The sequence below is a fragment of the Ahaetulla prasina genome, chromosome 11 (genome assembly GCF_028640845.1).
Source record: "Ahaetulla prasina isolate Xishuangbanna chromosome 11, ASM2864084v1, whole genome shotgun sequence".
Classification (NCBI taxonomy): Eukaryota; Metazoa; Chordata; class Lepidosauria; order Squamata; family Colubridae; genus Ahaetulla; species Ahaetulla prasina.
Window position 1 is genome coordinate 12986349 of NC_080549.1, and position 26445 is coordinate 13012793.

Sequence of the window (26445 nt, forward strand, 5' to 3'; positions counted from 1 at the left end):
TGTCACACGTCCATGCATGGGGGAGTTGAAGAGCCTCACCCGTAACATTTAAGCCTTCCTCGCCCGTAAGCAGTTCTACGGTTCTCTCTTGTTGTCCCCTTCCCCCGCCCCACCAGAGTCAAAATGGCTTGGAAGTTGCTGGAATTCCACCAAGACAAAGCCCCGATTCACAAAGAGAAGGGTTGGTTGTCCCTCTGCCACCACCTCCTGCAGATTCCAAGGGGGTCAGAGCATGAAGGCAGCGAGCAACGTCTTTGGGCCCTCCCTGCCCTGCCTTTTCTGTCACTTCTCCCTTCCCCGTTTCTTCTCAGCTTTTTTGGGGTGGTTTGGAGACATAGGGAGCTGGCAGCCAGGCATGGAGCTCTTCCCCAACTTCTGAATAGGTAAGCCATGGTCCATGGAGGCTGAATGTCCGCCTTGATCTCAAAAGAAAGCCCATCGTGCATAGATCTGATGTGCCGATGGGGAGGGATTGATTGATTGATTGATATTTTTTTTTGTAAAAAAAAATTATTATTTTTTTAACAAATATACATAAAAAACATCTTCAATACAAATGCAAACAGTGTGTCAGTTGGTTGGTTATAAATCTTTTGCGCAATTTCACCATCTTCCTAACGTATGATTTATCTAATTTTACATTTTACCAATCTAATATACATCCCAGTGTTTTAGTCAATTAACCATTTGTTTAACTATAACTGTAAGGACGCGGCGGCTCAGGGGCTAGGACGTTGAGCTTGTCAATCGAAAGGTCGGCAGCTCGGCGGTTCGAATCCCTAGTGCTGCCATGTAACGGGGTGAGCTCCCGTTACTTGTCCCAGCTTCTGCCAACCTAGCAGTTTCGAAAGCACGTAAAAATGCAAGTAGAAAAAATAGGGACCACCTTTGGTGGGAAGGTAACAGTGTTCCGTGCGCCTTTGGTGTTAAGTCATGCCGGCCACATGACCAAGGAAACATCTTCGGACAGCGCTGGCTCTTTGGCTTTGAAACGGAGATGAGCACCGCCCCTTAGAGTCGGCAACGACTAGCACATATGTGCAAGGGGAACCTTTACCTTTTTAAATGTTTCTTCCCTCATTTCATATAAAATGTTGTAATTTTATGACAGTTTTCTTACATCATTCATTTCATCATCTGAAATCAGCAGGTATTTCGAGAGTTCTTGCTTTATAGAAACCTCTATCAAACTTCATTAACGTATTTTTTATCTGTTGTTATATTATATTATATTAACCATTGATAAAATAAATCCCATATCTTATAATATTGTTTATCTTCCTGTTCTCTAATTTCAAATGTCAATTTACTCTGTGGCTTAGGCTGGTAAAACAGCCTGTTATTAACAGCAGCTGCCTGCAATTACTTGCAGGTTCAAGCCCCACCAGGCCCAAGGTTGACTCAGCCTTCCATCCTTTATAAGGTAGGTAAAATGAGGACCCAGATTGTTGGGGGCAATAAGTTGACTTTGTATATAAATATACAAATAGGATGAAGACTGTTGCTAACATAGTGTAAGCCGCCCTGAGTCTTCGGAGAAGGGCGGGATATAAATGCAATTTTTTTAAAAAAACTCATTTCAGCACATTCCATTATTTTCTTAATAACTTCATCATTATTGATTGATTTTATTCGTTTGTCAAACATGTACAAGATAGCAGGTATAAATATGAACATGGACATGAACAAAGGAAATGAGCACAAATAAATGGGAACAGTAGGACAGGGACAATAGGCACACTGGTGCGCTTACGCATGCCCCCCTTTACGGACTCTTAGGAACGGGGTGAGGTCTATGGTAGACAGTTTGAGGTTGAAATTGTGAGGGTTTGAGGCTGTAACAACGGAGTCGGGTAGAGCAATCCTGTAACCGCTCTGTCGCTTAAGTCGTATTTCCTGCAATCGAGTTTGGAGCGGTTGACCTTGAGTTTGTACCATTTGTTTGTACCGTATATTATTTGAGGTTGAAGCTGAAGAAGCCGTTGACAGGTAGGGCGTTGTAGCAAACAATTCTGTGTACTATGCTTAGATCAGACCGCAAGCGGCGCAGTTCGAGATTGTCCAATTGAGAGAGGGGGTGAGTGGATTGAGAATTGAGAGAGGGGTGAGTGGATCGACCAGATGGACTTCTCGTGTGGCAAACGACTGATACGTTGAGACTGAAGCTGGAAAACGGCATACGCATAATTCTGAAGAATATTTGATTTCAAATCTGGATGAATGGTTGCAGAAGTTGATGGTTGAAATGGCAAAACTGACTACTTTTGATTAAAGAAAAGAACATAAGTGCTTTCGTTTCCACATATTATTATGGCAACACAAAAAGTTGTGTTTTGTTGTTAATGCCTTATTTTACTGTGACAGAGAGTCGGGAGTCAATTTTCTTTTTCTTTCTTACCTCATTTTTCTTTGCCCTTTCCCCTATCCTATCTGCTTTTGTGTTTTGTATATTATAATACTTTATCATCATCATCATTTTCTTTTAACGAGCCCATAATCCCTTGTGGGGTGGAGTCTGGGCAACTGAATGGAGCTAGCTATTGGCCGGATGCCCTTCCTGTCACCAAAGCAGAGTTTTGTTCAGCAGATACATTCTCATCGTGCCCAGAGAGAGAAATATCTGCCTCTACCTAGGATCGAACTCACAGCCTCCTGATTGTGAGGCAAGAACTCCACCTCTAGGTCACCGCACCGCTCCATTTTATAATATCCAATAAAAATGTATTTTTTTTAAAAAAAAGAATATTTTATTTCAAGGGAAGATGGGAGAAATGTTCCATTTCACATGGAGCCGTGGCGCTGGGCTCTCTTCAGGCGTTGCTGCGCGAATGGTGGATATCTTTGGTGGGTCTCCTACCCAGGTCAGGCCCATGAGGTTGCTTCTATTTATTTTTATTTATTTTATTTTGTCGCAACTGTATATATAAGCATAAGCATGAAATAACTATGCGATATATAAGCATATATATAATCATAATAATGTAATGACTATATACATTAGGGAACATTAGGACAGGAACTGTAGGCATACTGGTGCTCTTATGCACGCCCCTTACTGACTCTTAGGAATGGGGTGAGGTCAACAGTAGATAGTCTTTGGTTAAAGCTTTGGGGATTTTGGGAAGAGACCACAGAGTCTGGTAGTGCATTCCAGGCATTAACAACTCTGTTACTGAAGTCATATTTTCTGCAATCAAGATTAGAGCAGTTCACATTAAGCTTAAATCTATTGTGTGCTCACATATTGTTGCGATTGAAGCTGAAGTAGTCATCGACAGGAAGGACGTTGTAACAGATGATTCTAAGAGTTAGACTCAGGTCATGTTGAAGGCGGCGGAGTTCTAAATTTTCTAAACTCAGGATTTCAAGTTTGGTGGCATAAGGTATAAGCCTGCCGTCCTTCGTCTATAAAGAATTTGGATTCCGATAAGAGTTCTCCCCTTGGGCTTTGGGTAACTACAATGGTTACAGAGCAGGTCGTTAGTCTGCTTGGGCACGTGGAAAATCCCAGGCGACCTCAACAAAATGCACCACAGCTTTGATGTGAATGATTTATAAAGGGCATCTTTTTAAGCTGGAGCTGGCACTATTTTCTCTCTCTCTCTCTTTCTCTTTTCATAAATCTGTATTGCTTTTGATGTTGTGGCGTATTAGGAGAGAAGAGCCTGTGAATTCAAGCCTGGCTTGAAATGGGCACAGCCGGGCAAACTTTTGACAAGGCGAGGCTGTTTTGGCTATATTCAGGATATATCTCAGTGGAATAAGAAGGAAACTTTTTATCTGTTACAATATGGGGCAGTGCTCTCCAAAATTAGAAGAGAGGCCCTGTTAGCATGGAAAGGTTTTTGGAACGTGGAGAATCTCTTTAGAACAACCCTTTGCCATCTCTCTCTCCATCTCTCTCTCTCTCTCTCTTTTTCATCTATCTCTATCTATCTATCTATCTATCTGTCTGTCTGTCTGTCTGTCTGTCTGTCTGTCTGTGTGTATATATTCTGTCATCTCTATCATTTATCTATCCTTCTATCATTATCTACAGTATCTATCATCTTTCTATCTATCATCTTTCTATCTATCTATCTATCTATCATCTTTCTATTTATCATTTTTCTGTCTGTCTATCTATCTATCTATCTATCTATCTATCTATCTATCTATCTATCTATCTATCTATCTATCTATCTATCTATCTATCTATCTATCTATCTATCTATCTATCTATATCATTTTTCTATCTATCGATCTATAATCTTTCTATTTATAATCTTTCTATCTATCTATCTACCTACCTACCTACCTACCTATCATCTATCATCGGTCTATCAATTATTTATCTATCATTATCTTTGTTCTCTCTCTAATCTTGTTTCTTTAATCGTTCTGTTATATCTATTTATTATATCTCTCTCTCGCTCTCTCACTCTCTCTCCCCCTTTCTCTCTCTCTCTCTCTTAGCATAAAACTATTTCAGGTCTCCAATTAGTAACCATTAATTTGCTGAGTGCAATTGTTCATCCTCCCTCTTTCACTCTAAATTTCCTTCCCTGATAAAATAATTCCTTAATGGCCTGTGATAGAGGCATAATGTAAAATGTTACGAGGTCTAATTTGAACAAGATCTAAAAGGAAAATCAGTCCATGGTAGGAGACTGTATTGGAGAAATCCTCCCATTCAGCTACCTACCAGATTTCTAACTGGGTTTGTGCTTCGTAAGAGCCCGGTTCCTGCAGACTGTGCAACATCGGGATGGATACAGCTGCTCTGTAAAGTAAACCTTCCATGAAGAAGTTGATGGTGCTTAAATGTAGCAGGGCTGAAACACTTGGGACAAAAGAACTGCAGCACTGAAGTATTCCATTTTCTGTGTCACTGGTATTTGCTCTGCAGTAATAATGTCTTTGTAGTGAAATCTCTCTTTAACTGAGTCTCTTATCTGCACCTCTATTACTGTCTGGTTTGGTTCTGCAACCCAACAAGACAGACAGACTTCAGAGGATAATTAGAACTGCAGAAAAAGCAATTACTATCAACCTACCTTATATTGAGGACCTATATACTGCACGAGTCAAAAAGAGAGCTGGGAAAATATCTACAGACCCCTCGCATCCTGGACATAAACTGTTTCAACTCCTACCCTCAAAACGACACTATAGAGCACTGCACACCAGAACAATTAGACACAAGAACAGTTTATTCCCGAACTTCATCACTCTGCTAAACAAATAATTCCCTCAACACTGTCAAACTATTTACTAAATGTATGACTGTAACTTTGTTGCTGGCAATCCTTATGATTCATATTGATATATTGACCATCATTTGTGTTGTAAATGTTGTACCTTGATGAACGTATCTTTTCTTTTATGTACACTGAGAGCATATGCACCAAGACAAATTCCTTGTGTGTCCAATCACACTTGGCCAATAAAAAATTCTATTCTATTCTATTCTAAATCTGTACTACTATTAATCTTCTCATCGTTCCCATCACCCATCTCTTTCCACTTATGACTGCAACTTTGTTGCTTGTATCCTTACCATTTATACTGATATTGTTTCCTGATTGCTTATTTGTACCCTATGACTATCATTAAGTGTTGTAAGTGTTGTACCTTGATGAAGGTATCTTTCCTTTTATGTACCACTGAGAGCTTATTCACCAAGACAAATTCCTTGTGTGTCCAATCACACTTGGCCAATAAAAAATATATTCTATTCTATTCTATTCTATTCTATTCTATTCTATTTTATTTTATTCTATTCTTTCCATATTCTATTCTATTCATATTCTATTTTATTCTCTTCTCTTCTCTTCTTTCCCTATCCTATCGTATCCTATCCTATCCTATCCTATCCTATCCTATCCATTATTCTATTCTATTCTATTCTATTCTATCCTATCCTATCCTATCCTATCCTATCCTATCCTATCCTATCCTATCCATTATTCTATTCTATTCTATTCTATTCTATTCTATTCTATTCTATTCTATTCTATTCTATTGCCAAGGGCGGGGGAAAGATCCATTGCAACTCTCACTGGGAATCAAATCAGGGTCTTCTTTGAAGCCAACATAGGGTTGTCTGAAGAAGACAGGTTCCTATCTACCATTTTTGAGCCCCATTTTTCTCTCTGATATCTTTGATTTTTTTTCCCCCAGCAGATTTTTAAAAAAAATGCAAGCAGGTAACAGAGGGTGGTTATGGTTTGTCACACAGTCAGCCAGAAATTCAGACTGGATTTGACATTTTTATTCACCTATCGAGTCCTCCCCAAGAACATTGTGGGCAGATGCTGTCTGGTAGTATTAAAAGTACTGTCGCAGGATGTGAGCTGTTCCCAGTGAAGCTGCCTTTCGCAATTGACTGATGGTGATTTTTGTCAGTGCCGATGGTGTTCAAGTGATGCTCCAATTGTTTTGGGATTGTACCAAAGGCACCAATGGCTATGGGTACTATTATTATCATTATTGTTATTGTTGTTGTCATCAGTTTTATTGGCTGCCCATCTCACGGTTCAAGGTAACTCTGAGCTGGGAATGGCTAACATATAAAACCAGCAGCAGAAACAGTAGCCCGATGGTAGCTTTTGTAAAAAAAATAGTAATAATAATTGAAATAAAATGTTTGGGAAAAGCAGCTTCTTAGAACAAAATGACAAACGTGTTGTGCTGTTTGCTTGTAAACCTCTTTGGTTAGAGAAGAAATTGGCTACTCTGCTTAAGAAAAAAAATGATTTGGTCTGCAGTGATTTGATTTGGGGTACTCCGGTTTGCGATTGCTGAAACGTACAGAAATCGAAAGTGGGCATTTTAGGGCATGCATGCCCCTGAAATAACGTGGTGCTGTAAAATTGCACCAAGTTGAAATGGGGAAATGTGTTGTGGTTTGCCAGCAGCCTGCAGAGCTGTCAACAGAGTCAGACAGCGATGAGGCTGAGGTGGGGCCAGGGCCATCGGGGAGTGAGGTGCAGATTCCAGAGCCTCAAGAGACTGATAGTAGTAAGGTGGAGGAACAGGAGAAGCCTGTTCCTAATGCACACATGAGAAGAGCTGCCAGCAGGCAAGAGCAGCTCAAGCAAAGAGGACGACTCGGGAGTAGGGCCAAGAGATGATTGGCCCCTCCCATAAGGCTTCAAACAGACCAGCAATGGCGTTTGGGCTTTGCTGGAAAACAACGTTGGTAGCTTCGTCTTCTGCTTTGTCTGTGTCTTGCATTTATTTTTGTGACTTGTGAACGTTTGCCAAGAAAGGCCTTTGGCAGTTTGCCTAATTGGATCAAGGTTTGCGATAGGACTGAGGAATTTGTGTTGGAAGGAATTTGTTTTAATTTAGTTGAACTACGCTGGGAATGAAATAATTCTCAGCTGTTCGAATAAAGTTTGTGGGTTTTTTTTTCACGGACTGAGTTTCCTACTACCTACTTGGGTCTAGGTCACAACAAAATGATGCTATTCGGTGTCTACGTTGCCATACTCGTTCCGTGTTGATCTGGCACAAGGGAGCCTGTCGAGGGGGAAGCCAGCTGCGAATTTGATAAAAGGCAGTGCAAGAAGCTAACACAAGGGCAGACAGATGGTGAAATGCCCTCCTGGGGTGCCCTTCCCCAATTTAAAATGCCTACAACACATTAATGGCAAACTTTGAGTGAATGGAAGATGTGCAAAAAATCTGTTGGGAGCGTCTTGGTTTATGACAATCTGGGTCGAAGCTTCGGAATACAAACTTATGACCTGGGTCAAAAAAACCCAACCAGCAATAAGAGAAAACAAGTAACTCAAAGTATGTGTGTTCTGTAACTGAGTAGCAACAAGCTGAACAAAAAATGCGGGCAAAGGTAAAGTTTCCCTTGAGTTAAAGTCAACTGCTGATGGCTCCATGGAAGCATCTTTCTTGGAAAATGGGATATGGAACATGGAAGTGGTTTTCTGGTGTCTCCTCCTGGGTTATTTTTTAACACATCCCACTTTAGCCTTCAGCTGGGGATGGGCTTCTGTTGAATGATCAGCTAGTCCCAGACTTGCTCCATTGTATGACATCAGCCAAGGACAGCTAGGTGACATGGCTTCTTAGATGGATGGTCTGCATAATAGTTTCTCATATCTTGTTATTTTTCATTAAAAGGACGTTCTTATTCTGTCAGATAAGCCAGGTATTTGGCAGGCATAAGGCAAATACAGACATAAGGGGGTCCATAAGTTCCATAACTGGAGCCTGACAGTTAAGGACATTGATTCTGTAACTTGAATAGGAAGCGTTAAAAAAGAAGCAATAGGCAATTAATCTCAGCCAGATGGTGGTAGTGGTGAAGTTGATGTTTACGTTGATGCTGATGTCAACCTTGATGTTGATATCGATGTTGACATTGATAATGCTGACATTGATGCTGACATTGACAGTGTCGATGCTTATGTTGACAGTGACAGTGTTGACATTGATGTTGACGTAGACAATGTTGATGTTGACGTTGACAATGTTGATTTTGGTGATGATAGTTTTATTTTTTTATTTTTTTATTTTATTTGCATTTATATCCCACCCTTCTCCAAAGACTCAAGGCGGCTTACACTATGTCAAGCAATAGTCTTCATCCATTTGTATATTATATACAAAGTCAACTTATTGCCCCCAACAATCTGGGTCCTCATTTTACCTACCTTATAAAGGATGGAAGGCTGAGTCAACCTTGGGCCTGGTGGGACTTGAACCTGCAGTAATTGCAAGCAGCTGTGTTAATAACAGACAGACTTAGTCTGCTGAGCCACCAGAGGCCCCCTATGTCAATAGTGTTGACATTGATGTTGATGTTGACAATGTTGACATTGATGTTGACATTGACAATGTTGACGTTGACAGTGTTGACACTGATGATGTTGATAATGACAATGTTGACGATGACAGTGATGATGAGTAGAGCTTGTTCTGAGGCAGGATACCATTCCCTGTGTGGAAAGGAATCTACGTTTTGAAAACTACTGTGATCTGGGTATCATAGTCATCTCCTGCTGTGTGCAATTCTTTCCTACATTTTTGTGAAGAAGCTTTATTCCAAGCAAACATTTGCCGTGAGCTGCCGACTCTCCATCACTCCACGAAGTCTATTCCCCTCCCTTTCAAGCACAGTTTTGATTACTAATAATATTCTGCCTTTTTGCCCATGGGATGCCCAAAGTAACAAGTAACTAAAACTCAAAGATCTAAATAATCACCAACCACGGCGGGGGAGGGGAGCCCACAAGGTGATTGTATTATAGGAGTTGATTGGTATTCTCTCGCAATCTTTTCAATTTTTTTCCCCATTTTAATTTGTACTTCAGTGTTTTAATACTTGTCATACTGTTTAATTGTCCCGGAGGTTCTAGGACAACCAGTGTCTCGTTCTATGAGAGAGTTGGCTACATAAATCTGTTTAATAAATGAATAGCAACATATTTGGGGGAGGGGGGGAACGCCTGAATCAAATTGATTCTGTTCCTTTTTTGCTTCCCTTCCTTGATCGGGTTCTCTGTCTTTACGCTTAGGTTAAAACAGCTCGTGATGGCACCATACCAGCCAGCCTGAACAAGAAGCCTCCAAACGGTGCTGTTGGGCCCCAGATGACCCTGGAAATGAATCTATGCTGGAATGAGATTAAGAAGAAGTCACACAGCCTCCGGTAAGCAGCTCCCAAAAGTCCCCAAGTGTAAGGTTTGCTTCCACATCTCCTCTTTTCTGTTCTCCCAGGGTTCGACCGTCTTCTCTGTCTCCTCAGGGCTCGCCTAGAGGCCTTCTCAGATCACAGTGGCAAGCTGCAGATTCCTTTGCAGGAGATCATTGACTGGCTTAGCCAAAAAGATGAGGAAATTTCTGCCCAGCTACCGCTCCGTGGGGACGTTCTCCTGGTCCAGCAGGAGAAAGAGAGGCATACGGTAGGCACCGAGAGTCCACACTGATCCTAGCATCGTGCAGAACATCTGAGAAAGCCACCAGAATCCACAAGGAGTTTCCGAACACGTCTCTCTCCCACCCAGTGGTGGGATTCAAATAAATTAACAACTGGGTTCTCTGCCCCTAATGACCGGCTGGGTGGGCGTGGCCATGGTGGGCGTGGCCAGGGGGGTTGACAGGTAGCACTCGGCCTCCTGCGCCCCCCCCCCCCGGGAGCAAAAGTGAGCCACCGGGGGAAGGGGGAAGGGGGGCGCCGCTTAAAACAAAAGTTCTGAGACTTTTGCACTTGTGTACGCATGACCTGTACTTCCTTCGGGGAGCTTAAAGAAGAGCAAACAAAGGCAGAATTGATTTGTTGTTTCTCTAGCAGACAGAGCTGAATTAAGGAGAGGCCGCAAGACTTCTCACTTAGCTGGAAGGTACTCATTTTGGGCCTAGGAGGCCTCCCTGCAGCCGCTTGGGAGCAAAACTGGGCTGTGGAGGGCCGGTTGTCCACCTCCCCGGGCTCCGGAGACTCTCTGGAGGCAGGAAATAGGCAGTGGTAGGATTCAAATAATTTAACAACTGGTTCTCTGCCCTAATGACCAGCTGGGTAGGCGTGGCTTGCTGGTCATGTGTCTGTGTGGGCGTGGCCAACTCAACATCACTCACATTGATGGGCGCTTCATCTTAGCTTTTACAATGTAATAAGAGTTAACCCGAGAGGCAGTTTCTGTAAGCAGGGCAATAAAGATTAGGCTAGAAACAACACCAGAATGTTTCCTTCCTGCCTTCCTTACAGGATTAGCCCTGTCAAGTGGAATAAGGTTTCTTATTCCAACAACCGGTTCTCCAAACTGCTTAGAAAATTAACAACCGGTTCTCCCGAATAGGTGCGAACTGGCTGAATCCCACCACTGGAAATAAGCCCATTTTCCACCTCCCCTGGCTCCACGCACCCCCGGCACTTACCTATGATCCAAAACAGGCCATGTGGGGACTCCTCAGAGGGGCGGGGAGGGTAGGGAGGGGCCAGTTCACTGAACCGGACATAAAATTAACATCCAGTTTGTCCGAACTGGTTGAATCTTACCCCTGTCTCTGGCTGATTTTTTCCCCCAATGTACGAAAATGCTGAAAATTTATTTATTTGTTTGTATGTTTGATTTTTACCCCATATCTGTGGAGATTCTCAGTCATCTTGGTCACAGTTGTCCCTTTTCCACAAGGCAACTGGACTTCCTTGGGGGTTTTTTCTTTGAAACCATTTCGCTTCCCATCCAAGCATCTTCTAAACTGAACTGAACCAAAGAAGCTTTTTGGGTGAGAAGTGAAACATTTTCAAAGGGGGAAAAAAAGCCAGGAAAGTCCAGTTGCCTTTGGACATTTTTATCCCACCTTTACTATTTTTTTTTTTATAAATAATTCATATTGGCTTTTTCTTCCATCTGGTCTTCTGGTCTCTAAGATAGAAGAAAAGAAGGTTCCCATTGAGGTAAAACTTATTCAATCCATTGACTTTCCTCTGATGTGTCTTTAGCTCACGTTGTCCACAAATCCACTTCCAAAATCTAAATTGAGAAGGTCACAAGGTTGATCCTTTCCAAAGTCCTAAAGCTGCCATTTCTAATTAGTACATCAGATCCAAAAAGAGTTGATTCAACCAAAGACAATTGTGACTTTTAAGGGCCCTGTCATGTGCACAGACCCAGTATTTTCTGGGGTTCCCTTCAATTCTCCTGGTCTTTTCTCCCCGATGTAGGCCTTCATGGAAGAAGTGAAGTCTCGGGGACCATACATTTATTCCGTTTTGGAATCAGCTCAAGTTTTCCTTACTCAGCACCCATTTGAAGAAGTGGAAGATGTAAATCTTGACAGCAAAGGTTGGCAGATCTGCTCATTTTCTCCATCCCTCTGGTCTTGCAAACATTTTCTCTTATTCTTGACTCCTTCAGAACTTCAAAAGGTTGCCAGCTCAGCTGGTGGAGTGTATCGGCTGGTGGATTGGTCTTTCAACCTCGTCTTGAAAAATAATCTCTCCAGAACAGTGATGCCCTCCTGCTTTTCAAAGGAGCATCTTAGGGAGAACTTTACTAATAGCTTGTGGCTTAAAAGGTGAACGGAAAAGTCCTTTGATAGGAAAAGGTTACCCAGAATGAATAAGAACCTTTCTGAAGTATTCTGGGGAAATCAAATACAGAATAGAATAGAATAGAATAGAATAGAATAGAATAGAATAGAATAGAATAGAATAGAATAGAATAGAATAGAATAGAATAGAATAGAATAGAATAGAATAGAATAGAATAGAATTCTTTATTGGCCAAGTGTGATTGGACACACAAGGAATTTGTCTTGGTGCACATGCTCTCAGTGTACATAAAAGAAAAGATACCTTCATCAAGGTACAACACTTAATGATAGTCATAGGCTACAAATAAGCAATCAGGAAACAATCAATATCAATATAAATCGTAAGGATACAAACAACAAAGTTACAGTCATAAGTGGGAGGAGATGGGTGATGGGAAGGATGAGAAGATTAATAGTAATGCAGATTTAGTGAATAGTTTGACAGTGTTGAGGGAATTATTTGTTTAGCAGAGTGATGGCATTCGGGAAGAAAATATTCAGAAATTAAGAAGCTGATGACACAGTTGCATTACTGGAAATTCAACACCAGGACTTCTCCTTCCTCGATGTTCTCTTTTTAGATGTCTCCCCAAGACACCGGATCCAGAATATCAGCCGTTTTGTGTGGAAACAGGCGACGGTGGCCAGCGAACTGTGGGAGAAGCTAACCGCCCGCTGTGTCGACCAGCACCGCCACATTGAGAGGACCCTAGAGCAGCTGCTGGAGATCAAAGCGACCATGGAAGAACTCAGCACCACCCTCAACCAAGCTGAAAGTGTGCAAGAGACATGGGAACCCATCGGAGACCTCTTCATCGATTCTTTGCCGGAGCACATCCAGGCCACCAAGGTAATCTTTGGTCACTCATCCTGTACTTGTCTTAAGAGATCTGGAGGGAAGATTAGACCAGGGGTCAGCAACTCGTGGCTCTGGAGCCGTATGTGGCTCTTTCATCCCTGTGCTGTGGCTCCCTGTCGCCGGTCGGTAAAAGGAAAAAGGACACCGCGCTAGGAGGAGACTCTGTGGTTGGGGAACCAGACTTCCAGTCGGCAGAGGAAAAAGGATGCTGCTCTAGGAGGAGACTCTATGGTGGGGGAACCAGACTTCTGGTCGGCTCCAGAATTTAATGGGGGGCTTCCAGTTAGGACCTTTGTGGCTCTTTGAGTGTTTAAGATTGCTGACCCTGGATTAGACAGATGAAGGTGCCGTAGACTCAGCATCACACTGTGTAACAGGGCAGTAACTCTAGAAGTATGCAAAGTGACTAGGGTTCAAGGTTATGTTGAGTCAGGGCTGTAGAGCATTTATCACCTCAAAGACACTACAATGTTTTGTGTGATGTATTCCAAACATCAGCAGAGCAAAGATTGGTTTGGGGAGAAGAACACGGGAGTTTTAAGGAGTGAAGTAGATGCTTTCAACCTCTACAAGGCTTATGGCATCCATTTCAGAGGTCGTTTTCTGCAGATTCTGACCAGTGCTGGAGAACCAGTAGCGGAAATTTTGAGTAGTTTGGTGAATTGGTATTAAAAATTCTGACTGGGCCCAACCCCCATCTGTTCTCTGCCTCAGCTATTCCGAGTCCCAGCTGTTCAGGAGGAAATGGGGATTTTGCAGTAACCTTTCCCTGGAGTGGGGAGGGAATGGAGATTTTACAATATCCTTCCCCTGCCACGCCCACCAAGCCACGCCCACCAAGCCATGCCACGCCCACCAAGTCACACCCATGGAACCAGTAGTAAAAAAAATTTGAAACCCGCCACTGATCCATTTGTATTTGTGTTGTAAATGTTGTACCTTGATGAAGGTATCTTTTCTTTTATGTACACTGAGAGCATATGCACCAAGACAAATTCCTTGTGTGTCCAATCACACTTGGCCAATAAAAAATTCTATTCTATTCTATTCTATTCTATTCTATTCTATTCTATTCTATTCTATTCTATTTTATTCTATTCTATTTAGAATAGAATAACAGAGTTGGAAGGGACCTCGGAGGTCTTCTAATCCAACCCCCTGCCTAGGCAGGAAACCCTCCCAACTCCCAAGAGTTGGGAGGTAAGGAGTTTGGTTCCTTACCTCTCAACTCTTGCCAAATGCAAAAAAATCATAGGACAGGAAAGGTTTGTTAGCATGCTTCACACAATAACCATTCCATATTTTGTGCATTCCCCTGCTAAGTGATGGTTTGTTGAAGAAATCAAAATGACTGGATTCAATTCTTTAATCATGTTCTGCAATCACAGAATTACTAGCTAGAGGTCAGAAGCTTGGCAGAGACATTCTTACTCTCCGTCCTTTTTTTCCAACCACCGGTAAAATAAATTCCAAGTTTGATAATACTCTGTCTTCTTTCTGTTTGGTTTTCGATGTAAATCTATCCATTTCTGCACAATCTAGCATCTTCTTAATTATCTCTTCGTCTTGCGGTGTTTCTTCATTTTTCCAATATCATGAAAAGATAATCCTGGTTGCTGTTAAAACATGTTCATGTTCTGCAATCACAGAATTACTAGTTTTCCCCCGCCCCAAGTTTTATTTGTTTTATTTATATAACATTCCATTTTCATCAAACAGTGCGTGTTCTGGGTACAATTATGTTCATCACCATCATATTAATAATATAACAATATAGTACTATAATAACATTAATAATAAAGGTAAAGGTTCCCCTCGCACAGATGTGCTAGTCGTTCCCGACTCTAGGGGGCGGTGCTCATCTCAGTTTCAAAGCCGAAGAGCCAGCGCTGTCCGAAGACGTCTCCGTGGTCATGTGGCTGGCATGACTCAACGCCAAAGGCGCATGGAACGCTGTTACCTTCCCACCAAAGGTGGTCCCTATTTTTTCTACTTGCATTTTTACGTGCTTTCGAACTGCTAGGTTGGCAGAAGCTGGGACAAGAAATGGGAGCTAACCCCATTACGCGGCACTAAGGATTCGAACCGCTGAACTGCCGACCTTTCGATCAACAAGCTCAGCATCTTAACCACTAAGCCACCACGTCCCTTATAATAACATTAATACATAACATCTAACAACTCTCCTCTATCCCATTTCCTCCATTATTTTCTCCTCCTTTCTAACTTCTGTTTCTGTTATCTAGCCATTCATAGAATACGTCCCATATCCAAAAAAAAAAAATCATTTTCTTCTTTATCCTTAATAGCAAGTGTTAATCTATCCATTTCTGCGCAATCTAATATTTTTTTTAATTACATTCCCCTCAAACCGGATCTCATCATTTTTCCATTGTTGCACAAATACAATTCTAGTTGCAGTTAATATATGTGGGATCAAATATGCAGTCTTTTTAATCATATTTTCCTGGTAGAATGCCCGACAAAAATATCTCTGGCTCACAGAATTACCAGTTGGAGGTCAGAAGTTTGGCGGAGACCAAGACCAATCTACGACTCATTGATCGAGGTTACTGATTATTTGCTTTCTTTCTGTCTCTGTCTCTTCTCTGTCTCCTCCTCCCCCCCCCCTTTGATCTCTCCTGCTTTTTCTTGGACTGATGTGGCTCCTCAGTTGTTCCAAGAGGAGCTCTCCCCCATGAAGGACGGGGTGAAACTTGTCAATGACCTTGCACACCAGCTGGCAATCTCTGATGTTCACCTGTCCATGGAGAACTCCCGTGCTCTAGAACAGATCAACACACGTTGGAAACAGCTACAGGTGAGACATCTTGCGCAAGGCTTGGATATGTTTTTATCGGTACCCAACTTCAGCTTTCCCTGTGAATGGGCACGTTTGGGTTGTACTGAACTACAACTCCCATGCTACCTACCCTGTGGGGAGGATTCGGTGTTAGAACAGCAGACGTGCTCAGCCACGGAACTGCTTGCTCAGACCGAAAGACTGAACTTGATCGCACAACTTAGTTTGACGAGTCCATCTTCCGCACAGGTCTCCATCAATGACCGTCTGAAGCACCTTCAAGATGCCCACCGGGATTTTGGGCCAGGATCTCAACACTTCCTCTCGAGTAGGTGCACTGGGTTTTTTTTTCTCTCCCTAAATGGGGAATTGCTCTCATTTTATATAATTGTGGGATTTTATATACCGGTGGCATAAAATGAGAGCAAACCCCACTTCCTTCTAGCACTGATGATGTTACCTAGTAAGGTAATGAAATCTGCAAGAAAGCAACCAAGCTCAGAGAGCACCAAGGACCCCACAGTCCTTTTCTTCCTCCTCCTCCTCCTCCCTCCTCCTCCTCCCTTCTAGCACTGATGATGTTACCTAGTAAGGTAATGAAACATCTGCAAGAAAACAACCAAGCTCAGAGAGCACCAAGTTCAACCCGGAGCTAACAAACCTTTTCTTGTTTTTCCTTTGCAGCCTCAGTCCAGGTCCCCTGGGAACGAGCCATTTCTCCCAATAAAGTTCCTTATTACATCAAGTGAGTATCAAGCTATGTCTTACAAAGCTTCCTCCGGTGTCTCAACCTTCATTATTCTTAGCAACTTTCCGCCCTCCTGCCATATCCTTTTCTTTAAACCTTCACTTGCACCTTGTAGAAATCAATATCATTGATTTTTGGTTTTCCCCTGTACAAATCCGTTATGTTCTCAATGCAGGAGCCCAAGTGTATTTCTGTATTATCTTTATGAGCCTGTGGACCTGTGGTGAAATCCAAATTTTTTTACTACTGGTTCTGTGGGTGTGGCTTGGTGGGCTTGGCAGGGGAAGGATATTGCAAAATCCCCATTCCCTCCCCACTCCAGGGGAAGAATATTGCAAAATCCCCATTCCCACCCCACTCCAGGGAAGGATACTGCAAAATCCCCATTCCCTCCCACTCCAGGGGAAGGATATTGCAAAATCCCCATTCCCACCCCACTCCAGGGGAAGGATATTGCAAAATCCCCATTCCCACCCCACTCCAGGGAAGGATACTGCAAAATCCCCATTCCCTCCCACTCCAGGGGAAGGATACTGCAAAATCCCCATTCCCTCCCACTCCAGGGGAAGGATACTGCAAAATCCCCATTCCCACCCCACTCCAGGGGAAGGATACTGCAAAATCCCCATTCCCACCCCACTCCAGGGGAAGGATACTGCAAAATCTCCATTCCCACCCCACTCTGGGACCAGCCAGAGGTGGTATTTGCCGATTCTCCGAACTACTCAAAATTTCCGCTGCCGGTTCTCCAGAACCTGTCAGAACCTGCTGGATTTCATTCTTGCTTTGGACTCATACTATTTGTTTCCATCCAAGCGTCCAATTTAAGTATTATTATTATTACCAAAATTCAGTAAGCATGTTATTACAGGAAATTTTCCTGGACATTCCTTTTTTTCCCATCCTAGATCCACGAAGTACCTGAGTTTGTGTCTTTGCAACTGTGTGACAAACATAATTAAAGTAGCCTTATGACTTAATTTATTATATTTTTTTTCTAGCCACCAAGCCCAGACAACCTGTTGGGACCATCCAAAGATGACTGAATTATACCAAACGCTGGGTAAGAAAAAACAGTTCGGGTAATCCTCGACTTAACGACCACAATTGAGCCCAACATTTCTGTCGCAAAGTGAAACATTTGTGTAGTGAGTTTCACCCCATTTTTACGACCTTCCATGCCACGGTTGTTAAGTGAATCGCTGCATAATTGTTAAGTTAGTCACACGGTTGTTAACCGAATTTGGCTTCCCCATGGACTTGGGCTTGTCAGAAGGTCGCAAATCTCATGACCCTGGGATACGGCAGCCGCCATAAATATGAGTCAGTTGCCAAGCATCTGACTTGTGACCATGGGGATATTGCAATGGCCGTTAAGTGTCATAAGTCACCTTTTTCAACGCTGTTGTAACTGCGAATGATCAATAAATGAACTTTTGCAAATGGAGAGCTACCTGTAATACCATCGCATGGACAGTGGGAACTGACTGTCAATAAACTCTAGAACAGAGGTCTCCAACATTGGTAACTTTAAGACTTGTGGACTTCAAGTCCCAAAGCTGGTTGAGGAATTCTGGGACTTAAAGTCCACAAATCTTAAAGTTGCCGACCTCTGCTCTAGAACAATCTTTCCCTGTCGGTCACCCCACAAATATGTTATGGCTACAATTCCCAGGCAGCGTACCTCCTGAGAAAACCTGGGAGTTGCAGTTCCGATGTGTTTTGGATGGTCCTAAAAAGGAGAAGAGGGGATGCAGTGGCTCAGTGGCTAAGAAGCTGAGCTTGTCGATCGAAAGGTCGGCAGTTTGGCAATTATTTGTCCCAGCTTCTCCCGTTACTTGTCCCAGCTTCTGCCAACCTAGCAGTTCAAAAGCAGGTAAAAAATGCAAGCAGGAAACTAGGGACCACCTTTGGTGGGAAGGTAACAGCGTTCTGTGCGCCTTTGGCGTTGAGTCATGCCGGCCACATGACCACAGAGACGTCTTCAGACAGCGCTGGCTCTTTGGCTTTGAAACGGAGATGAGCACCGCCCCCTAGAGTCAGGAACAACTAGCACATATGTGCAAGGGGACCTTTTACCTTTTTAAAAAGGAGAAGGGATTATTTTGGGGAGCCAAGGGTCTCCAGTTGTCAAGGGAAAGGATATGAAATTGATGGCTTCCTTTCTTTCTCTACTTTTCTGTTTTCTCAGCCGACTTAAACAACATCAAGTATTCTGCTTACCGTACAGCCATGAAGCTACGCCGGGTGCAGAAGGCTTTGAGATGTAAGTCCTTGCCGTTCCTTGGGCCCCTCTTTCCTCCCTCCACTCAAGTTGTATTGTCCTCCGATGGATTTCAGATCAGTCTGCACCACGAGCTTCATACGTGTTCTCAAAGGAGATTTGTGCATGGGCTGACTTGCCTGCACATCAGGAGTGAAATGTAAAAATTTTTACTGCTGGTTCTGTGGGCGTGGCTTGGTGGGGGGAGTAATGTACTGGATGGGCATGGCCAACTTTTTTTTTTTTTAACTTTTAAAAGCATTTTTCTACAACCTTTTTGGCTGAAGAGCTTGTAGAAAAAATGCTTTGAAAGGGTTCTGACGATCCCAGGTGAGTTGCCTGATCGCCAGAACCCTTTCAAAGCATTTTTTTTTACAGCCTCTTCGGCCAAAGAGCTTGTAGAAAAAATGCTTTGAAAAGGTTCTGTCAATCCCAGCTGAGCCACGTGATCATCAGAGGCTTTTTTTTTTAACTTTTAAAAGCGTTTTTTCCGCTGAAGAAAAAATGCTTTTAAAAGTAAAAAAAAAACACTCTGATGATTGCGCGGCTCAGCTGGGCATGTGGGGGGAGGAGGGGTGGGCAGGGATTTTTGCTACCGGTTCTCTGTACCACCCACCACCAGCATCGCTACCGGATCAGGCGATCCGGTCCAAACCGGGAGCATTTCACCCCTGCTGCACATCCATCTTCTTCTTGATGATGTTGTGTGGATATTAGAGGTCCATGCGCTTCCGTAATGCCAGTTTGAAGAAGGGTGGGAAGACCATGGAAGATGGAAATCTTCCTCATTGCAGACGGGTAGAGAGCATACCTCACTTGCTTCACCTACAGGATTAATGGACAAGGGTTTTAGAATAGAATACAAGACAACAGAACAGAACAGAACAGAACAGAACAGAAGGAATAGAATAGAATGGAATGGAATGGAATGGAATGGAATTTTTTATTGGCCAAGTGTGATTGGACACACAAGGAATTTGCCTTTGGTGCATATGCTCTCAGTGTACATAAAAGAAAAGATCATCAAGAATCATAAGGTACAACACTTAATGATAGTCAGGGTACAAATAAGCAATCAGGAACCAATCAATATCCATATAAATCGTAAGGATACAAGCAACAAAGTTACAGTCATGCAGTCATAAGTGGGAGGAGATGGGTGATGGGAATGATGAGAAGATTAATAGTAATGCAGTGAATAGAATAGAATAGAATAGAATAGAATAGAATAGAATAGAATAGAATAGAATAGAATAGAATAGAATAGAAGGAATGGAGTGGAGTGGAATAGCATAGCATAGAATTTTTTATTGGCCAAGTGTGATTTGAGACACAAGGAATTTGTCTTTGGTGCATATGCTCTCAGTGTACATAAAAGAAAAGATCATCAAGAATCATAAGGTACAACACTTAATGATAGTCATAAGCAATCAGGAACCAATCAATATCCATATAAATCGTAAGGATACAAGCAGCAAAGTTAGAGTCATACAGTCATAAATGGAAAGAGATTGGTGATGGGAATGATGAGAAGATTAATAGTAGTGCAGATTTAGTAAATAGTTTGACAGTGTTGAGGGAATTATTTGTTTAGCAGAGTGATGGCATTCGGGGAAAAACTGTCCTTGTGTCTAGTTGTTCTGGTGTGCAGTGCTCTATAGCGTCGTTTTGAAGGTAGGAGTTGAAACAGTTTATGTCCAGGAAGTGAAGGGTAGATTTTATTGGTAGATATTGTCCCAAAGTGCTTTTCCAAAAAACTGCCAGCAGTTCGAATCTCACCAGGTTCAAAGTTGACTCAGCCTTCCATCCTTCCGAGGTAGGTAAAACGAGGACCCAGATTGTTGGGGGGCAACATATTGACTCTGTAAACTTCACAAAGTATTGTGAAGCCGCATATCAGTCTTAAGTGCTATTGCTGTTGAGATGTGTTGCGGCTGCTTCCCCCCCCCCCCCCCCCGTTTGTCTCCCACACGAATCTCCTGGTTTTGACTCTCCTTTATTCTACCCCACAGTGGACATGGTGACGCTGTCCACGGCCCTGGAGGTGTTTAATGAACATGAGCTCCAGCCCAGTGACCATGTGATGGACGTGGTGGAAGTGATCCATTGCTTGACCGCTCTGTATGAGCGGCTCGAGGAGGAAAGAGGCATTCTGGTCAACGTCCCTCTCTGCGTAGACATGAGCTTGAATTGGCTGCTGAACGTTTTTGACAGGTATTGGGGACAGACACCCATGCAAGAACAAAAGCTCACTAAAACCTCTCTCTCCCTCTCCCTCTCTCATTCTCTCTCTCTCCCTCTTTCTCTTCCTCCTTCCTCTCTCTCCCTCCTCCTCTCCTCCTCCTCTCTTCTCTCTCGCCTCCTTCCTCCTCTCTTTCTCCCTCCTCCTTCTCTCTTCTCTCCCGCCTCCCTCTCTCTCTCTCCCTCCTTTCTCCCTCCCTCTTCTCTCCCTCCCTCCTCTCTCTCTTTCTCTCCCTCCTCCTTCCTCCTCTCTCCTCCTCTCTCTCCCTCCTCTCTTTCTCTCCCTCCTCCTCTCTCTCTCTCTCCTCCTCTCTTCTCTCCCTCCCTCCTTCTCTCTTTCTCTCTCCCGCCCTCCCCCTCTTTCTCTCCCTCCCTCCCTTTCTCCCTCCCTCTCTTTCTCTCCCTCCTCCTCTCTTTCTCTCCCTCCTCCTTCCTCCTCTCTCCCTCCTTCTCTCCCTCTTTCTCCCTCCCTCCTCTCTTTCTCTCCTCCCTCCCTCTCTCTTTCTCTCCCTCCCTCTCTCTCTCCCTCCTTCCTTCTCTCTCTCTCTCTCCCTACCTACCTACCTCTTTCTCTCCCTCCCTCCCTCTCTCTCCCTCCCTCCCTCTCTCTCCCTCCCTCCCTCCTTTCCTCTCTCTCTCTCTCTCTGTTACTTCAGAGAAAACCAGTCATTTCCTCTTTCATCCCTGGGGCAAAAATGAAATCATTACTGTAACTCAGGGGCACGGGTGGGCTGCTGGGGGTTCAGGAGAACCTCTAGCTAAGTTTTTGTGCAGTTTGTAGAACCCCCCCCCCAAATCCCACTCCTGGCTGACCCCGCCCCTCCCAGGAGTCCCCACATGGCCCGTTTTGGATACAGGTAAGTGCAGGGCGCGCACAGAGGCTCGGGGAGGGTGAAAACCGGCCTACCGGAAGTTCATCAGAGGAGGCTTTTAAAAGCATTTTTTTTACAACCTCTTCACCCGAAGAGATTGTAGAAAAAATGCTTTTAAAAGTAAAAAAAAACAACCTCTGATGATCGCGCAGCTCAGCTGGGCATGGCGGGGGGCAGGGATTTTTGCTACTGGTTCTCCGAACCACCTGCCACCATTGCTACAGGATCGGGCGATCCGGTCAGAACCAGAAGCATTTCACCCCTGCATTTTACTGCTTGTAAACAGCCCAAAATCCCTGTCAGCGAGTGGGCAGCCATGTAGGCTTTCCAAACACATCAATAAAATTAATCATTTTTGCATTGTCTGTAAAACAAATCTGCCCCTCCCCCCAATGCTCCTCCTTCGAAGATTGGAAGGAGATAATCCAAGGGGTGAGAACCTAGGATTTATATTAAATCAATGTTATTTTATAAGAGGAAAGTTAAAAGTCACCTCCCACAATTCCAGCAGGTTCTCCACCTTAAACGGGACATCATTAAGATATTGCGTTTTATGGCAGCAAAATTCTCACCCATTCCTAAGCCGGGCTCTTCCAGGACCTGCTGTTTTCTTTTATCAGTGTTTATTTATTTATTTATTTATTTTTATTTTGTCGATCATATATAAGATAACAGGTAAAAGTATAAACATAATTTGGATACATGAAAAGAGAAAGTAAAAAAGGAATATTAGGACAGGGACGGTAGGCAAGCTGGTGCACTTATGCACACCCCTTACAGACCCCTTAGGAATGGGGTGAGGTCAACAGCAGACAGTTTAAACTTAAAGTTTTGGGGGTTTGGGGAAGAAACCACAGAGTTAGGTAGTGCATTCCAGGCATTGACCACTCTGTTGCTGAAGTCATATTTTCTGCAATCAAGATTGGAGCGGTTTACCTTGAGTTTGTATCTATTATTTTCTCATATATTGTTGTGGTTGAAGCTGATGAAGTAGTCATTGACATGTAGGACATTGTGGTAGATAATTTTATGTACTGACTGAAGTCTGTGTAGTTCTAAGTCGCCTAAGCCCAAAATTTGGAGTCTGGTGGCATAAAGTATTTTATTGTGAGTAGAAGAGTGGAAGACTCTTCTCTTAAAATATCTCTGAACTCACTCAATTGTATTAATGTCCAATATGCAGTGTGAGAAACCTCCAGCAAAATTCAGACTTGTGGGTGGGGGGAGACACAGGAATTTGAACGGAACTGGAATTCATTAGCTTCTCCAGGCCTCTCCTCTCTTTTGCTCCTGAGGAGAGGCTTAGAACTATGCATGGAAACGACAGGAGGCAGATGGCGACGAAATTAAAAGGAGCTTTGCAAAGAAGGGCTCCCATTCTCCTGACAAGCTGGCAAAAGATGGAGCTTTTTATCTCAGGGGGAACAGAGGACAAAGGTTTTCACCCCGCTCCTTTTCTTTTCAGTGGGCGCAGCGGGAAGATGAGGGCGCTCTCCTTCAAGACGGGCATCGCGTGTCTCTGCGGCACGGAGGTGAAGGAGAAATTCCAGTGTGAGTCACCCTCTGCAGAAGACGGCTGGCTGGCGGAATCCGAGGGGGAGGCTTCCAGATTTAGCAAGGATGGAGAGAAAGAGTCATGGGCAGCTGCATCCAAGAAATGGTCTGGATGGCAGCCATGTTTCATCGCTCTCCGGCTCTTAATTTTGGCAGTGGAAGAAAGCTTCTGCACCAATAGACGAGTGCTATAGGGAAATGACAAAAGGGACGCGGGTGGCTCAGTGGCTAAGACGCCAAGCTTGTCGATCAAAAGTTCGGCAGTTCGGCGGTTCGAATCCCTAGTGCCGCGTAACAGGGGTGAGCTCCCGATCCTTGTCCCAGCTTCTGCCAACCTAGCAGTTTGAAAGCAGGTAAAAAATGCAAGTAGAAAAATAGGGACCACCTTTGGTGGGAAGGTAGCAGTGTTCCGTGTGCCTTCGGCGTTTAGTCATGCCGGCCACATGACCACGGAGACGTCTTCGGACAGCGCTGGGTCTTCGGCTTTGAAACGGAGATGAGCACCGCCCCTAGAGTCAGGAACGACTAGCACATATTTACCTTTACCTATAGGGAATAACAGGGGATGGGCCATCCTGTCAGAGGGAGATCTCCCAAATTTCGAGTCATCTTCTGTTTTGAGGAAGAGAACGTCTTAGGCAATTCTCCAGAGTTTGAAAGAAGGCCATTGTTTTCTCCCAGATACTGTACTCCTTACTGAGGAATATCTGGGGAGGAGAATCTTGAGGGCCGCGATGGCTCAGTGGTTAAAGATGCTGAGCTTGTCAGCTAGAAAACTGAAAACCCAAGTTCGAGACCTGAGTGCCACGTAAGGGGGTGAGCTCCTGTTCCTTGCCTGAGCTCTGACCACCCAGCAGTTTGAAAGCATGCAAATGTGAGTAGATTAATAGGTACCACTTCGATGATGAGAAGGTCACAGCATTCCATGCACCTTTGGTGTACAGCTCTATATGCCAAAGTATATATAGTATATAGAGCTTTAGATTTGGACAAGCCTAGATAGGGAAACCTTTACTTTTACTCCTTGTTAAAACTGAGCAGTAGAATAAATCTGATTTGGGAGACATTGCTCCCCAAATAAGATTGAATTGTCCATCTGGTTTCAAAATTGGAATTAGAATTCTTTATTGGCCAAGTGTAATTAGACACACAAGGAATTTGTCTCCAGTGCATAAGCTCTCAGTAGTACATACAACAATAGTGATAGATCATTATCATAGTCATTGCAAAAATACATTCATCATAAAACATTAGATACAATACTTAGTGATAGTCTTAGATACTAAATTTTTTTTTTTTTTGCATTTATATCCCGCCCTTCTCTGAAGACTCAGGGCGGCTTACATTGTGTAAGGCAATAGTCTCATTCTATTTGTATTTTTATATACAAAGTCAACTTATTGCCCCCCCAACAATCTGGGTCCTCATTTTACCTACCTTATAAAGAATGGAAGGCTGAGTCAACCTTGGGCCTGGTGGGACTTGAACCTGCAATATTGCAAGCAGTTGCTGTTAATAATAGGCAGCATTAGCCTGTTGCGCCACCAGAGGCAATTGGGTTACGGGTCACATTTTTCACCACTTGTGGGAGCAGCGGACTAATTTAGGGCACAGGGATCAGGATGGCTGGTACCCCTGCCCTGTTCCTTAATATTTTACCATCCCAACCAGCGTGGGCTCTCCAAGGCAGATGCCCCATGATCAAGCTACTATATGGAAGCTTTGTATGGCTGTTTCCTTGTTACGGAAAGACCCCCTTGAATCTAACGCTTTGCCAAAGTCCGTCATAAGTTGTAGCTGTGCCAAAAAACGTGCTGTCGAGGTTCCGACTGACGAACCCAACCCAGCAAGCACTGATGATATGATCCAATCTCTTGATGTAAAGCTTTATTGAGTACAACATTTCGGCACAGCATGAAAGCAAAACCAACTCTGGTTAATTCCCGGGCAATTCAATATAATTAAAGTACAGACTCCTCCCTCCCCTAATTGTCCAATTAGGTGTCCAGGTGTTGTTATGGGAAAATGTCCACGCCTCTGGCCGACAACTGCTGGAGTGTCCTAGATTCCCACGAGACAGTTTCTTGTTATTGTCTGGAATGCACATTCCAATCTCTCCCTCCCTTCTCCCCTGTCTGTTGGCAAGCTGTGAAGCCGTAAAAGTGAAAGCAGCCTGAATACACTTCGAAGATTGGCATGTGCTTGACATGTGCATGTTCACATATCGGCCATTGTAGTCTTTTTCCAAAGAGCACTGGGGACTATAGTTCAGTGAGAATATAAAGAATTGGAGCCTTCGCAGAACGAAAATTTCTCCTCTGCATTTTTAACAGTTGAGACAAAGGTTTGAGTCGAGCTTATTTTCTTCCTATGAGACCGGGAAGATGGGATGAGGAAAGCCACTCTTCCTCTTTTCTCTCCTCCCTGTAATCTATGCATGCCTTTCCTTCCTTCCTTCCTTCCTTCCTGCTTTCAGACCTCTTCAGCCAGGTGGCCAACTCCAGCGGGCTCTGCGACCAGAGGCATCTGGGCATCTTGCTCCACGAAGCCATCCAAGTCCCACGGCAGCTGGGGGAAGTGGCGGCCTTCGGCGGGAGCAATGTGGAGCCCAGTGTGCGCAGCTGTTTCCGCTTTGTAAGCGAAGCTATTTCCGCTTTTCCCAGGGGCATTTGTGGGGAGGGGGAGTTTAGAAAAATAAAAAAAATGGCAGGTGGAGGCGTGTGATTGGAGCCCTGTTTCCTTTTTATGTGCGGCAGGCATGCAACACACATATAAAAAAGGAGTAAGACTTTAATCAGATAACTGCAGACATTATCTTTACTCCTTTTTGACAAACATGTAATCCCAGGACACTCTTGATTTTACCCCGATATTGATATTCTTAATAGGAGCCCTTATCAAGAAGAGGGGTGGAAGATAGCCATAGAATGCAATTACAATATTCCAGTTCCTTTTGTGACTTATTATTTCCAAGTTGTAGCAAACGCAGTTATGGTGACCCTATGAGGCTTTAAACTGGAAAATTACTCCCTAAGACTAAAACATTTCTTTGTAAAACCATAAACA

At 43.6% G+C, this 26445-nt stretch overlaps 1 protein-coding gene across 6 annotated transcripts in view; it reads left to right on the forward strand.

The window, feature by feature from the left end:
- The window catches only part of DRP2 (dystrophin related protein 2), a 68481-nt gene that overhangs the window by 12095 nt on the left and 29941 nt on the right, over positions 1 to 26445 (forward strand). For 5 of the 6 annotated variants that reach the window (XM_058197018.1, XM_058197020.1, XM_058197022.1 and 2 more), the window contains exons 3-14: positions 9522 to 9655; positions 9752 to 9908; positions 11669 to 11789; positions 12621 to 12889; positions 15573 to 15719; positions 15951 to 16029; positions 16386 to 16446; positions 17451 to 17512; positions 18641 to 18715; positions 20725 to 20926; positions 23291 to 23376; positions 25856 to 26013. In XM_058197018.1, coding sequence (XP_058053001.1) covers positions 9522 to 9655; positions 9752 to 9908; positions 11669 to 11789; positions 12621 to 12889; positions 15573 to 15719; positions 15951 to 16029; positions 16386 to 16446; positions 17451 to 17512; positions 18641 to 18715; positions 20725 to 20926; positions 23291 to 23376; positions 25856 to 26013 — 1551 coding nt within the window. Of the gene's footprint in view, positions 1 to 246; positions 384 to 9521; positions 9656 to 9751; positions 9909 to 11668; positions 11790 to 12620; positions 12890 to 15572; positions 15720 to 15950; positions 16030 to 16385; positions 16447 to 17450; positions 17513 to 18640; positions 18716 to 20724; positions 20927 to 23290; positions 23377 to 25855; positions 26014 to 26445 lie in introns of those variants that run through there. The other variant, XM_058197023.1, reaches the window with a different exon arrangement.